At 46.1% G+C, this 14,938-nt stretch overlaps 1 protein-coding gene and 1 long non-coding RNA gene across 6 annotated transcripts in view; one reads left to right on the forward strand and one right to left on the reverse strand.

The window, feature by feature from the left end:
• Positions 1–11,818, forward strand: part of WDPCP (WD repeat containing planar cell polarity effector) — a 2,309,940-nt gene extending 2,298,122 nt beyond the window's left edge. For all 5 annotated transcript variants that reach the window (XM_085612555.1, XM_085612557.1, XM_085612554.1 and 2 more), the window contains one exon: positions 11,491–11,818. In XM_085612555.1, coding sequence (XP_085468681.1) covers positions 11,491–11,541 — 51 coding nt within the window. In that variant the 3' untranslated portion in view covers positions 11,542–11,818. The remainder of the gene's footprint in view (positions 1–11,490) is intronic.
• LOC146821559 (uncharacterized) overlaps positions 1–14,938 on the reverse strand; it is a 451,662-nt gene that overhangs the window by 137,024 nt on the left and 299,700 nt on the right. The gene's annotated exons all lie outside the window — the stretch shown is intronic.

A 14,938-nucleotide genomic window follows, 5' to 3' on the forward strand; every position in this document is an offset into this window, starting at 1 on the left:
GCACGAAACAGTTCCGGGAGGACGACCAACTCTTCGTTGGCTACGTGGGCGCTAAGAAGGGGCGGGCAGTGCACAAGTGGACCATCTCTCGATGGGTAGTTTTGTGCATTAAGGCCTGTTATTCCTTGGCTAAGAAGGAACCTCCTGTGGGGCTGAGGGCCCATTCTACTCAGGCCACAGTGGCTACTACTGCCCTGGGACAAGGAGTCCCTCTGCAGGACATTTGTCAGGCAGCAACGTGGGCCTCGCTGTACTCGTTTGCCAAGCCTTACTGCCTGGACAGCCAAGTCACATTTGTCAGGCAGCAACGTGGGCCTCGCTGCACTCGTTGGCCAAGCATTACTGCCTGGACGGCCAAATCCGGAGAGACGGCTTCTTTGGCCGTTCCGTTCTCCAGGACTTCCTGGTGTGATCTTGGTTCGCAGACCCACCTCCGGGGTTGGTATTCTAAGGTAAGGAATCTAACTAACGTGTTTCTTTCAGATGAACAAGTTACTTACCTTCGGCCCTACGACACATTAGTTAGTTAGATTCCTTACCGCCCCACCCATCCTCCCCGTTCTGCGAACTGATATCTAGGGTTAATGTCATGCCTTTCAGGGCCCTAGATTCATGGCACCAGTGTCGGTTTCTTGCATGGCTCTGCGTTCCTGGCGCGGAAAGCTATGTACAAGAACTGACGTCAGCGCGCGAGGGCGGCGGCTAAGTACTCCGACGTCATCCCGGCGATCACGACGCCGACGACGGACGCTGAGCCGCAGACAACACCTAGCGACGCGCAAGGGTATTGCTGACGTAAAATCTTTCCGGATCCAGCCTGATGCCTGGGGATATTCTAAGGTAAGGAATCTAACTAACTAATGTTTCTTACAGATGTATCGTTACTAAAGGTAAGTAACTTGTTCGTTTGACCAGCCGTTTTAGGCTTTCCAAACACCTCATGCGCAGTAAAGCTTTCTCCAGCTGCATTGCTGGGGCTGGAGAAAGCAGGCACAGGCTCCCAGCCTGCCTGGGAGTGCAAAGGTGTAGCGCTCAGGCCAATCCTGACCCTGCAGTGTCATAATTGGCCCAGTGCAGTCTGGGAGCCTGTCCCAGAAGCAGGAAAGCAAGATAGAGAGGACGGCAAAGGCAATCAGTTTATTTACTTACTTTGTTATTTAGTACCCCCTCGCCCTACCACCAGCTCCCTCCTCCAGCCAGCCCCTCCACTTTGGCAGGAGACTGGCAGCGACTGCTCTAACCTCTCTGATGACCTCCTAACTGGGCACACTTGTTGTGGAACCCAGGCCTGCTGTAAAACACCTGGTCATTCCTAGCTGCCTAGGATCAGAGGTGCTTCTGCTACCTTACCATGTGTCGCGCCCTCCATACTACACTGACCTCCCCGTTGCCTAAATGAAGCTGCCTGATCTTTCAGGGGTGACCGACATGCTAACAAACCTCAAAAGAGGGCTACCTTTCTATTCTCCCTGATATTTCACCCTTGCCCTTGCCATTCCCTCCCACTCATGCCTATTGACCATCTGTCCCCCTTTGCAGGCCTGGACTGCACCTCCGTCCAGAAAAAACTCCTTTGTCCCCTCTCCCAAGCCCCCACTGTTGCTCCTTCCTGCATAGAATCTATAGAGGTATTTTTCCTAATCATTACATATAAGACGCAGGTTTATGAACGGTTGGGAGTACAATTTGAATGGGTAAGGCATGAGATTACTGACTAGATAGTAAATATTCTTGAAGTTGTGGCAAAGCTTCCCTTTTGAACATCTTGGCAAACGTACTTTAAACTGGTAATTTTTATTGCAGCTTCTGTTTAGGCCTTACAACTCTGAGTTACAGGATGCCTCATTAGCTGGATGCCAGGAGATCCTATTATTTAACACTTAGTTAAAAGCAAACGTAGTTTTGATTTACAAATGCCAACATAACTTTGGAATACCCTGGAGGTCTGCCTTGTGGATGGACACCTCCAACATTTTCAGAAAAAAGGTGGAGATCAGTTTGATTGCAATGTTTTTGACTTGCATAAGAAACTGGGAAGCAACCATAACTTCTGTGGCCAGTAAATAACATGTAATCAGTATTGTGCAACCTAATATTGCCTCATATGGCTGAGGCTCTACATGTGAGGTTGTGTAGCATGTGCACCCAGCAAGAATACAATCAGCCAGTGCTTTTGCTGAAGATGAAGTCTCCATGTAGATTAACACATGAAAATCTTCCTCTAGGAAGTGCCAGTGCAGAGTATCTCATATTGTGAAGGCAGACAGAGCTGGTAAGAGGGCCCTTTAAGTGAAATATGCAGTCTCTGATGGTTGTGTCTAACGTCTCTGGAGACCACCTCAGATATGATGCCATCCTGAAACACTGACGTCAGTTTCTTTTTGTCTGCACTCTGGGACACAAATTTTTCCTTTCAAACATTTTATATCACATTGAATTACAACAGTGCTGGCCGGTGACCCTCAAAAGTGGAGGGTCGTCGATCCAGTGCCAAACAAAGTGGTAGGCACTGTAAATCACAATGCCTTTAGGCTCACATTCCAAAGCTCTAAATCATGGCTAGTTAACAGATTTTATAATGGGCCGTGACTGAGTCTGAAATTAAGGCAGAAGACAATGCGTGTTTCTTACAGTGCCAGTCAGTGGGCAAAAAAAGGTAAATATAAAATGAAAAACAAGCTTAACTTTTTCATCTTTATTGCAGTCAGCGCGAATCATTCTCAAGCCTCAGCCAGCTCCTCTCTCCTAATCCCGATGCTGCTTTTATGCTGCAGTATGAGAGCAGCAGTGGAGAGCAGCATGAGAGCAGCGTCAGGATTGGCTGGAGCAGACTGTCTCAACACTCCAAGGGGGCCTGTGCCTCCTCTCCACCCAGCTGTGTAAAACAGCTAGGTGGGAAGGTTTAATCTGTGCATGTCAGGCTGGCCGTCACAAGGCAGCCGGCCAAAGAGACATGCACAGTGTAAACTAACTAAAGACGAAGGCCATTTTAGTTGGGTCTAGATGCAAGGCACTGTGGTTGTTGGACCAAGTCTTATATACCTCTGCCTTTTGATGATTACTGTGGCAGATTTGAATACATTTTTGGCTCTGTCTCAAAACCTATATAGATGCCTGATATCGAATACCGTGGTGATCTCACCAGTAGTGAGGCAGACCACTGCCTCCCTTCTATGAGTACTAAGGCAGGTAACTATTTGGCCCTTCAAAATGCTAGTGACATAGACAACTCTCCAGATGTGTCCTGCAGGACCTTTGCCAAAGGAAATGTCTTCATTTAGCTTGTCCAGCCGAGAGCAAGAGAGAGAAGGCGGACTCAGCCCTGGACCTCTTTAAGGACATCAGGGCTACGGCCAGGTCCTTGGGCCTTTCCACGGTCCCTTGCCAGTCCCAGACTGCCTTCCATCCCTTTCGTGGCCATGGAAGGGACTTTAAACTGTGTCTCTACACATCCAGCCACCATGGGCAGGTAATCGCACAGTCTTTTCTTGGCCGCGGATGTGGTTCCCACAGACTGTGTGGGACAGGTAGCCAAAAGTCCAGCCAGCCCACCACCACCCTGGCCGCCACAGCCTCTAAACCCCTTTAGTTTGCCCTCTGACCATCATGAGCATCCAGTGGGGGGCAGGGTATGCATTCACCTGCACCACTGGAGTTTAATAACATCTTACCTTTGGATTCTGAGGCTCATCCAAAGGGGCTCCTCAGGTTTTTAAGAAAGTGATGGCCGTGGTCATAGCTCACCTCTGGAGGTTAGGGGTTCTAGTTTTCCCCAACCTCGATGATTGGCTGTTGAAGGCAGGCTCACCCCAGGCAGTCGTCTCCTACCTCCAGACAATGGCGAACCTTCTGCATTCAATGGAATTCACTATCAATGTGCTGAAGTCACACCTGACTCCTTCTCCTCAGTTGCTCCTTTTCATCTGAGCTGTGCTGGACAGAGTGCAGTTTCAGGCTAAATCTCCCAAGCGGCGAGTCCAAGATATTCAGGCTATGATACAGATGTCTCAGCCTCTATCCTGGATTTTAGTGAGACTGACACTGAGGCTGCTGGGCCTCATGGCTACCAGCATCCTGCTAGTGACACATGCCTATGGGCATATGCAGGCTTTGCAGTGGGACCTGGTATTCCAGTGGGCATAGCATCATTAGAATCTCTCAGATATGGCCCAGATCAAAGATGGAATGGCTATTTATTTATTTATTACATTTGTAATGCGCAACAGCTACCCAAAAAGGGTTTCCTGGCGCAGGAGCAGATCCGAGACATAGATGAAAATGCTAGTGGGTTATTTGTTTAAAAACCACGTCTTCAAGGATTTGCGCAATTAGACATAATCAGTTTCGTTATGAAGAGCTGTAGGCAGAGAGTTCCACAGTGAGGGACGCAGGTAAGAAAAGGACCTTCCGTCCACCCGAGATAGTTTGATTTTGGGAGTGGTAAATTTCCCCTGGGTGGCGGAGCGGAGGTTGCGAGAGGAAAAGTAAGGACAGACCAAAGATTGAAGGTATTGCGGGTCATTACCTGTTTTTATTTTATGCATATAGCTCAGGGCTTTGAACTTGACTCGGTTCTCTACCCTGAGCCAGTGCAAGTTATGTAGATGGCCAGAAATAGAGGTAGCTCTCGGGACCCGGCACAGTAGCCTGGCTGCAGAGTTTTGCACCATCTGTAGCTTGCGGGTTACCTCCTTGTTTGAGCCCAAGTAGGACATTTTTCCGTAGTCCAACCTTGACGTAATTAAGGCGTTGACCAAGGTTTATTGGGTGGATTCTGGTAGCATCCAGCTGATTTTTTTAAACCACTTTAGAATGATAAAGCATTTGGCTGCTACTTTAACTGCTTGGGGGCGAGTCATCAATAATGATGCCCAGATTTCGAGCTTGGAGGGAGGGTGTGGGAAGAGTGCCCATTTCGCAAGGCCAGTGTTGAGGGCCCCAGAGTTCCTTGTTTTTCCCGAATATAAGGACCTCGGTTTTCTCTCCGTTTAGTTTGAGGTCATTTAGTTGCATCCATGATGCTATTTTGCTCAGACCCAACTGAAGGGGGGGGAAGGACCATCTGTGCTTTTCATGGCTAGAGATGATTTGGGAATCGTCAGCATAGGAGTATAAGGACAGCCCTGCTTCCTCTGCCACCTCGGCTAAGGGTCTTACATATAAATTAAAAAGTAGAGGGCTGAGGATGGAACCTTGTGGCACCCCATGGGTGAAGGAGTGGATGTCTGAGCTGGCTGTAGGGGAGAAAATTTGGAAGGTGCGGTTCATGGTGGGGGAGAAAACTTGGAAGGTGCGGTTCATGAGGAATGAGGTAAGCCAGTTCAGCGCTGAGCCGCGGATGCCCGGTGATCTAAGAGTTTTGATTAGCACGGCGTGAGACACCATGTCGAATGCAGTGCTCAGATCTAACAAAATGAAAGCCACGGTGTCTCCTGTGTCCAGATGGCGGCGTAGCCTTTCCGTTACCCCTAAGAGGGTGGTTTCGGTGGTGAAGCCGGCTCTAAAGCCTGACTGGGATGGATGAAGGAGCCTTTGGGTTTCCACAAACTGAGATAGCTGTGTATGGACATGCTTCTCCAAAAGTTTTGAGAAGGCCGGCAGTAGGGAGATAGGTTGATAGTTAGAGGGTAAGCCGGGGTCAGCATTGGCCTTTTTGAGGAGAGGAAGTATCATGGCATGTTTCCAGTCAGATGGAATAATAGCTTCTTGCAGGGATGCGTTTAAGAGGTCCCTAATCACACACAGCGAAGATGGTTCCAGCTGCCGAAGCACGGAAATAGGCAGAGGATTCTTGGGTGATCCTGATTTGATATTGTTTAGGAGTTTTATTAGAGTGGCTGTGTTTAACGGGGACCATGTGTCCAAGTAGTTGGTAGGAATGTTGGATGACTCAACTTGGTTAGGGAACATGTGGTCTGCTGAGGATGAAGTGGGTAATGCAGGAGGTGAGGACAGGTTCACGTCTTGCGCAAGCACTATGTCCTGGTATATTTTGTCCACTTTCTGGACAAAGAAGGAGGCCAAAAACCTCACATTGTTGTTTGTTAAGTGCTCGGGCCTAGATTGGGTTTTGGAGACAGCGAGCTCCTTGACCATATAAAAGAATGTTTTGGAACGGTTAAGGGCGTCCGAGATGGTGGTGGAGACATATTTGGCTCGGGCGGTTCTACATAGATTATGATATGCTTTTAGGGTAGTTTTGTATCTGATTTTTGATTCAGGTGTGTAACTCTTTCTCCATTTGCGTTCCATAGCTTTGCAGTTGGCTTTCTCTGTTTTTAGCGCTTCGGTAAACCAAGGTGCTCGGGCCGGTGATTGTTTGCTCTTTTTTTTGAGAGAGCTAGGCAGGTGTCAATGGCAGTAAGGAGCCATTTCTGCACTGAGGTAGAGAGTGAATTTGCCAATTGTTTGGAGAAAGGCATATTAGAGTTTAAAATTGTGTTTAAGGCGGTGATATCTAGTTTTTTCCAGTTCCTGGTTTGAGATCCTAGGGTGGAGGAGGTCGGTGCAGAATACGCCGGGAGTGTCAGATTGAATCTTGTGAGAAAATGATCCGACCAGCATATAGGAAGTGCCGGGGAGCATAGAATCTCCTCGAGGTTCGAAAAAATGGGGTCCAGCAAATGGCCCGCCTCATGTGTGGGTCCAAAGTTAATTCGATTGACATTGAAGGAGGCCAGATCAGAAATCAGATTAGGGCTGGTTTTGCATGCGGGATTTTCTAGATGAAGATTTAAGTCACCCAAAATTGAAAAATGTGCTGTTTTCATGACCAGAGGGGTTATTAGTTCAGGGAAAGCAGAAGACCAGGGAGCAGAGGGACCGGGAGGTCGATAAACGAGCATGCCGGAAAAGGTAAACTTTGGGGTAAGAGCCAACTTAAATAGGCCTGCCTGTTAGAATTTGCATTGGTAATCCTTTTTAAAAATGATGGCTATACCCCCTCCGGTTTTAGTGGTGCGGTCTTTCCTAACTATTGCGTAGTTAGCTGGTAGAGCGGTGGTGACATCCGGACCTGAGCTTTCATGGAGCCAAGTTTCCGTGAGAAAGATCGCGTCAGGTTGTTCGTTGACTAACAGATCTATCAATTTGAATTTGTGCTTAGGGAGGGAATGACAGTTTGTACTAATAAAGGAAAAGTGTTTATTGGGTAGAGTTGACTGGTTAATACTGGTGGATTTTTGATTTTCATAGTGTTGGAAATTGGTGTAAATGAGAAGCCGCACTTAGAACATATTTCCATTTTGCCATCAATGTGTAATTTCATACATTCAAGGGGCAAGGGTGCGCAATATGCCTTTAATTGCTCTAATTAGTACTGGAGCCTAGGACTTCTCATGGGGCTCGGTGGCAAGCTTACGTGATTTGATTCAGGCTGCTTTTGATAATATGTCCATGCTCTTTAGGCGGAGGACCAGGACCTCTGATCCTAGGCCTGGTCCAGGCGCGGACAGGCGCAGACAGACTTGCCTTAGGCGTGCAGTGGTGGCGAACAAACCACAATTGGGTCAGTGACAGACTCCTTTCCCTTCCCCAACCAGAGCTGACTCTAGTGACAGATGCTTCTCTCCTGGGCTAGGGCAGCCATCTGGTAGAGGTGGAGGTCAGAGGTCTCTGGTCACTAGTGGAAACTGGGCTCTGCATCAATCTGTTGGAGCTTCAGGCAATCCAATTGGCATTGAAAGCCTTTTTTCCTTCAATCGGGGGAAGGCTGGTACGGGTGTTTATGGACAACACCACTGCCATGAAGTATTGCAACTAACAGGGCGGAGTGGGGTCATGGACCCTTTGTCAAGTGGCTTTGCGCCTCTGGACTTGGCTGGAACACCAGGCATATCCCTAGTGGTTCAACACCTTACGAGCTCTCTGAAGGCCAGAGTAGATTAACTCAGCCGTCGATACCTAGTGGATCATGAATGGTGTCTCCATTTGGAGGTGACGCAAGCTGTCTTCCAAGAGTGGGGAGATCCTTGGTTAGATCTGTTTGCCTCTGCAGAGAACGCGCTATGTTAGCAGTTTTGCATACTGGAGTTTCCAAGGCGGCTCTCACTTTGAGACATCTTTTGTCTCAAGTGGAGCACCGGCCGCTTGTGCGCTTTTCCGACAGTACCACTCATGCCCAGAGTTCTCATAAAGATGAGGAACAACAGAGCCCAAGCCATTCCTGTAGCTCCTGATTAGGCACAGATAGTCTAGTATCCAGGGCTGTTGAGCATGAGCATTGGTCCTACGATCAGGCTGCCTCTTCGGAAGATCTTCAGTCACAGCAACAGGGCAAGGTTCTGCACCCGAACCTGAAAACACCTAGCCTTGATGAGTGGAGATTGAGTGGTGAAAGTTGACAGCTTTTGACCTTCCGCCTGAAGTCTGCAATGTTATCTTGGCAGCCAGGCGCCCCTCCACCAAGGTGGTATATGCCTTCCATTGGAGACAGTTTGTGGCATGGTGTACAGATAAACATATTGACCCTCTATCTGCACCCCTTACTCAAGTTCTTTTGTTCATTCTTACCTTAGCCCAGCAGGGCTCTGCTTTAGGCATTTTAGAAGGTTATCTTTCTACCATGTTGGCATTTCTGCGGTTACCAGATCAGCCATCCCTGTTCAAATCCCCTAGTGTACATAGGCTGCTGAAAGGTCTCCATCATATATTCCCACCAACATCTTTCGCTATGTCTCAGTGGGACCTTAACATATTTCTCACATTTCTGTGTGCCCCCTTTGAGCCACTACACAACTGTCCACTAAGAATTCTTATAGTAAAAATAGCCTTCCTAGTGGCAAAAACATCTGCCCGGAGGGTCATTGAGTTACAGGCACTGTCACTACATCCTCCGTACCTTAATATCTGCCCAGACAAGCTGGTCCTTCGGACTTGTGCATCCTTTTTTTTTACCAATGGTGCTAACTCCCTTTCATGTAGGTCAATCCATCACTCTGCCTACCTTTTATGCTTCACCTTACTCCTTTAAAGAAGGGGAGAGACTTCATCGTCTGGACCCAAAACGAGTGTTGTCATTCTTCCTTGAGTGCACAAAAGAGTTCTGGTTGGATGATCCACTTTTTGTGGGGTACGTCGGAGCAAAGAAAGGGAAGACGGTGCAGAAACAGACCATCCTACGATGAATAGTGCTCTGAATCTAGATCTGCTATGCACTGACCAAAAAGCAACCTCCTGAAGGCTCATTCTACTAGAGCAAAGGCTGCGAGCACTATTAGCTCATGGACTTCCTGTCCTGGATATCTGTCAGGCAGCAGTGTGGGCTTCCTTGCACACGTTTACAAAGCACCACTGCCTTGACAATCAGGTCTGGTGCGACAGTCACTTTGCCCATTCCGTCCTACATAACTTCTTAGTCTGATCTGTATCGCAGCCCCATCTGTGAGAGGTATTGCTTGGGTATCTATTCTAAGGAAAGGGATCTGTGGCTAGAAATCTCTATCAGAAGAACGAGTTACTTACCTTCGATAATGCCTTATGTGATAGAGACTTTATCTAGCTACATATTCCTTACCGACCACCCCCCCCCCCCCATCCTCCCCGTTCTGCGAATGGATTTTAGAGTACAGGCTTGTCTCATTTTTCGAGGGTCTTCGCTTAGTGCACCAGTGGTCAGTTTTCCTCGTGGCTCATCACTTCTGGCATGAGAAGTCATGAAGACAAACTGATGTCAGTGCGCTTGGATGGCACCTATATAGGCATTGAGCACATCTCTTCCGGCACGGCCAACCATGCCACGAGGAGCCGAGCGATGATGCCTACCAGCGTGCAGGGGTACTGCTTAAGGAATCTGTGTCTAGATACAGTCTCTACCAAATAAGGCCTTACCAAAGGTAATTAGCTTGTTCACCAGGGTGAGAGAGCTATTGCAGTTTCTGAGACCAGCCTGGCACCTGGAGAAAATTCATACATGGAGGCATCTGCAGGTAGATAGATTATCCACAAGAAAGATTGTTACTGAAGTGTAAGAAATGTGTTTGCTTGGCATGTCTTAAGTTTGAATGTCAGCAAAGACTCAGCCTTCATCGTTCCAATATAGGTAAACTGAGTGGCAGTAAATTTGGCAATAGTAACATTTGTTATTTAGAGGGCTTAGAAAAAGAAGTGTGGTCTGATGTGCTATATACAAATTAGTTATTTTTTTTTATTACTAATGGAGCAGGAAGAGCGCGTGGAAAAGGGGTCTCATAGACCATTCTCTCATTAATTACTGCGCTCACGTGCCTCCAGATTGGCGATGTTCAGAGCTTGACATTGTTGCCATCAGTCGCATTTCAAATTTTGAAAAATGGAAAGTGTGTGGCGGGTTTTATGGACTGGAATTAGGTTATTTCATTATCCGAGTGAAAGAAAGCTGGTATGTAGCACCCTAATAACCTTGGCAATGGGCACAGACTGCTACGTGCCCGCTGCATCTGGTTTTATTATGTTGGTTAAAAACTATTTTGTACATGGATGAGCGAATTCATATCACCCTGGTAACCTCTAGACGATGCCAAGTATGGCCCTGTGCCAGCGAAGGGAGCAGTTATGCTGCTGCATTGTTTTTGCCACCCTAGTGCTAAGGCAGAGGTGAAGGTGTTGCACTCCTATGTTCTTTAGTATTAAGAAGAAATCGCATCGCACACCAGGCACCTACTTTGTTTTAGCAGAGAACAGCTACCTGTCACTGCCTTACAAATATATTGTTTATACAGATCTTAATGACTACCGTGCAATGCAGAAATACTGCTTATATTTTTCCTCCATTCCTTTGGATAAATACAGTGCAGTGCGTGGAGGTTAATCAATACCACGTTAAAAATGCACTTTATAATTGCGTGCAGTTTTAGCGCTGCATGCAGGCAGCTGAACCCGATACATATGCAGAAATATGCTGGCATCTGTCTGACGGCACAGTTTGAACTGATGCATAATTTACACGCCGTGCTCTTGATTAAACTCCTTTTTAAATGTTTTCATCAACAGTAGCTATCTATACCTTGTACAAAATCATATTTGCGTTCACCCTTCTACTGTTTCATGGCTTCTGACCTGCAGATATGTTGAAGCAAAGTATTTGCATCGGAGGGAAAAAACAACAGCATATCAGATACCACAGTTCAGATCGGCGGAATGATGGCTACACGAGCATGTGTTCAAATATATCGTTTGTTTCTTTGTTTGAGATCACATTTGCAGTCTCAGCTGAAACAGTAGCTACTAATTTGGGAATTGATCTCAAATTTTCAGCAGCAGGTGAAATGTGCAATGAAGTCTGGGATAGCTCTTCAACGGCGTGCAGGACAGGAGGGGGCACAGTGCTTCTATATAGGGCCATGGATGCGATTATTATGCACAGAAGATGTCACCTTTTGGAGCAAACAAAATGTGGGCACACCATCAGTTCAGTGGCAGAGGCCTTGGGAAACATTTGTGTTGGGAGGTGGATTTTTCCCCTGTACTTTCAAACATCTGATCTAACACACCTGTTCTTCTCACCTTTTGCAGGACGCGCCAGGCGACGGATCTCTAAAAGTGGTTCACTTCGGGCTGGTATAAACAGTATGACAGCGATGTAGCACGTGACTAGCGTCCAAGCATCGCTCCTGGTCGGAAGAAATCGACAGAGGAACACTCTATTTTTTTGTAATGACTGTCAGCTGTCTAAACTACATCGTGAACCCCCTGTGCTCAGGTGTCTTAACGGGAATTAAAACACCTACTGCAACAGAACGCAACGTTGCAAATTGCCACGGATGTTTGTCTCTTTTTTTGTACTTAAAAACGGCAGCCGAATCAGAAATAAACAAGACGCTGTTTTAGTTCATTTGGAAAATCTGAGTCACCTGTCATATTTTTAATGTTTGATCCAGCTCAGCCAGGCGTACCTCAACGCCTTGCATAACAGAATGCGTCTTGCATTGTGCTTGTAAACAGGCAGGGTGTATTCTTGCCAGGGGAGCGCTCCTGGCATGTGTAGAAAGGGCACGTCCCCAGCTCTTAACCAGCATACAGAGTTGCCCTCAGTTCACTACTTAAGAACATATTTTTCTGTCATGGCCTGCCATTTTATTTTATGGGCCAATGTTATTAGCACTTGGTCAAAGGGTTAGATGCAGTGTGTATTGACGAGCAGTTGGGCCCAAGTACAAGAAGACGGAGGCCCCAGGTGTGGGCAGGGTCAGAGATGTTTTAAGTCATGGGCAAAGTGGGCAAGGACCCAGGGCCCCCACCTTTCAAGAGGCCCTCTGGGAATGTGAACTTTCTCTCTTCCGAACTTCTGTATATTTCTGTATGTTAATCTTTAATGTATAGTTCATTGTTAGGCAACATAGGGCATCATTAGCAAAAAATATGTATAAGTAATAAAATTCAATGCTATTCCAAACAAGGGCCCCCCAAATATTGTAGCCGGGGACCCCCAAAATCCTTAAGACGACACTGGGCAGGGTGTGGTGCAGGGTTATGGGTTGTCTGACATTTAGGTGGTCTTAGTCGCCACATGAAGGGTGTCAATTCACTCAATTGCCAGGGTTAGCAGTAGTATCTATCGACACACACTAGCTGATCAACTGTCTTCTATTTGCTTCTGAATGGGAAGAGTGAAATCTACAGGAAAAGAAACAGGGTTCTGAGACCCTAGCTACTTTATGTCCATGCTGCAGCATTCATGACCTCTAAGATCTGTGGTAGCAAGGGCAGTGCTAGGCGTAGCTTAGGGCTACCGAGGGCTAGTGCTTCCCCTGGCAAACTCATAAATGATAACCACGCGTGTCACTAGTGCATTTTAGGTGTAAACGATTCATTTTCCTCTTTTTTCTGATATAAACCTATTTTGTTGTTACACTTTTGGCGGGGAGCTTGCCCACTAGGATTGAAGTCTGTGGTATATAGGTTATATACAAGTCAGTACAGTGGCCACATCAACCCACTGATCAATCTCATTATTCTTGGAGACTGTGGTGAGTACACTACAAACATATGTCTGCAAAAAGTACCCTAACCCGTAGAGCTTTCTCACTGGGATTATATTTTGTGACCCCAGGATACACACACATTGATATAGTAAGTACGTTTTTTATTTTCTTTTATACAGTTTTCTGACTGGAATTGGAATCAGTAACCTATTGGTTGTACACAGATGCACTTAACTGCTTTTTTGGATTTGGAAGTAGTGACCTGAAGATTATACACGGAACTAACTCTACACTAGTCTCATTATTCCACTGTCATGTATTGCTGTGATTTTAACCTACAACATACTGAGCCTCGCTAGCTTAATTCATGTATTCATTTTTCCCTTTCTCCTTAAACCCTATTCTAACCTAAGTTCTTTATTTTTACAGTTTCTTATTTAAGCTCTTTTCACATTGTTTTTACATTTTGTTGATTTCATTATATTCCTTTTGCTCAAACTATATGTGTTTTCTGTCACATGCCTTTTTTCATTTTGCTTTTCTGTCAATGGTGTTTTCATGTACTTTGTTGCAGGGATTCTGCACATATTCAGAACTATGTGCAGGAAACCAGGACCTCGGTGGATAGTGGTCTACCAACCTATTACCTCAGTTCCCAAAATCCCAAAAACCTACTAGCAATAGTGTCTCATTCGTTCTCCGACTAACAGCGAAGCTACCAATGATTAGACAACCCAGAACACAACACTCCAGACTCTCTCAGGAATCGCGGGAGCAAGACAACTCTTTTGCTCACTCACTCATACTTGTCCACAATAAGAGTATTCAAAGTCACGGTATAGTTTAAAATGTTTATTTTAACTAACGCGCTCTAGGGTACAGTACACGTGCTATTACTAGCAGAAAAATGCATAAACACAATCTTGTCAGCATTTTCACAATTCCATAGAATACAAACGAGGATATCCTTTTTTAAAGACAGTGGAAAAGGGCTATAGTACCTAACCACCCTCCCGTGATAGGAAATAGTTTATTATAAAAAAGAAGACCTCTGGGCTTTGTCAGCAGGCCCCATACCTCATGGCCTAGATGAAAGGTTAACATCTCAGGACAAGCACAGCTCTTCTCTCTGGAAAGGTCTCTCTCCAAGTACAACATGCTTCGAAAGCATACGACTTTCAGTAGTGCAGCTGTGTGTCATGTTATGTCTAGGTGCGAGGGGCTGACCAGAACAGAATAACAAGGGGCATTGTTTATCGACCTTGTACATCGTGTGCAGACTAAACCTCAGAGCACAGCAGAGAATACGAAAAGCAGACAGTTCTCATGTGAAAAGACGCAAACAAAATCTTGCAAAATAAACGCATGTAGTGTTGTGCGTAAAAGCAGCCTCATAGCAGCGAAGCTCATGCTATCTTAGCAATGTCGACAGTGAACCCACCATCCATACTACAACTTTTAATCTCTTTTCCTGCCCTTATATTGCTCGTAGAGATGAATGGTGAAGCTTTTCCACTAGGGTCAAGCGCAGGGTAGAGTTGGGAGGGAGGAGAAATTGTAGAAGAGGCTCACTTACGTTTCGTGGACCAGGCGCAATAGGACTATCCAGGCCTTCCAGAATGTGTGAAAGCCAGTGAAAGCCAACTATCTGGTAAACGTGAGAAAGCATACAGCTATATTAGATGGTCCAGTGGGATCTATGTTCGAGAACCTATAACTGTTGTCCTCGACACAGCATGCACTACTGGGCCCAAGGCCTACCTTGTAATCATATGAATCAAAATCTCATTACAGTCCACATGTAATAATTCAACAACAACAAAAACTCGAAGAGTCAATCAATTCTTTAATCTAGTTGATTGTGGATATCACAATCTTTTCACAAATGTCTTTACGTTCGTGTGATCCGGCAAGAGAGTTAACATTTTCACTTCTCAGTGTCCCTTCAAATAAACCCAATAAAAACCCTAGGTCAGGGGTCACTGCAATCAAAAAGTGGTACATGTTTACTCACTGGAAGTGTATCATTTAGCGCATTT

This window comes from Triturus cristatus, chromosome 6, assembly GCF_964204655.1.
Source record: "Triturus cristatus chromosome 6, aTriCri1.1, whole genome shotgun sequence".
Classification (NCBI taxonomy): Eukaryota; Metazoa; Chordata; class Amphibia; order Caudata; family Salamandridae; genus Triturus; species Triturus cristatus.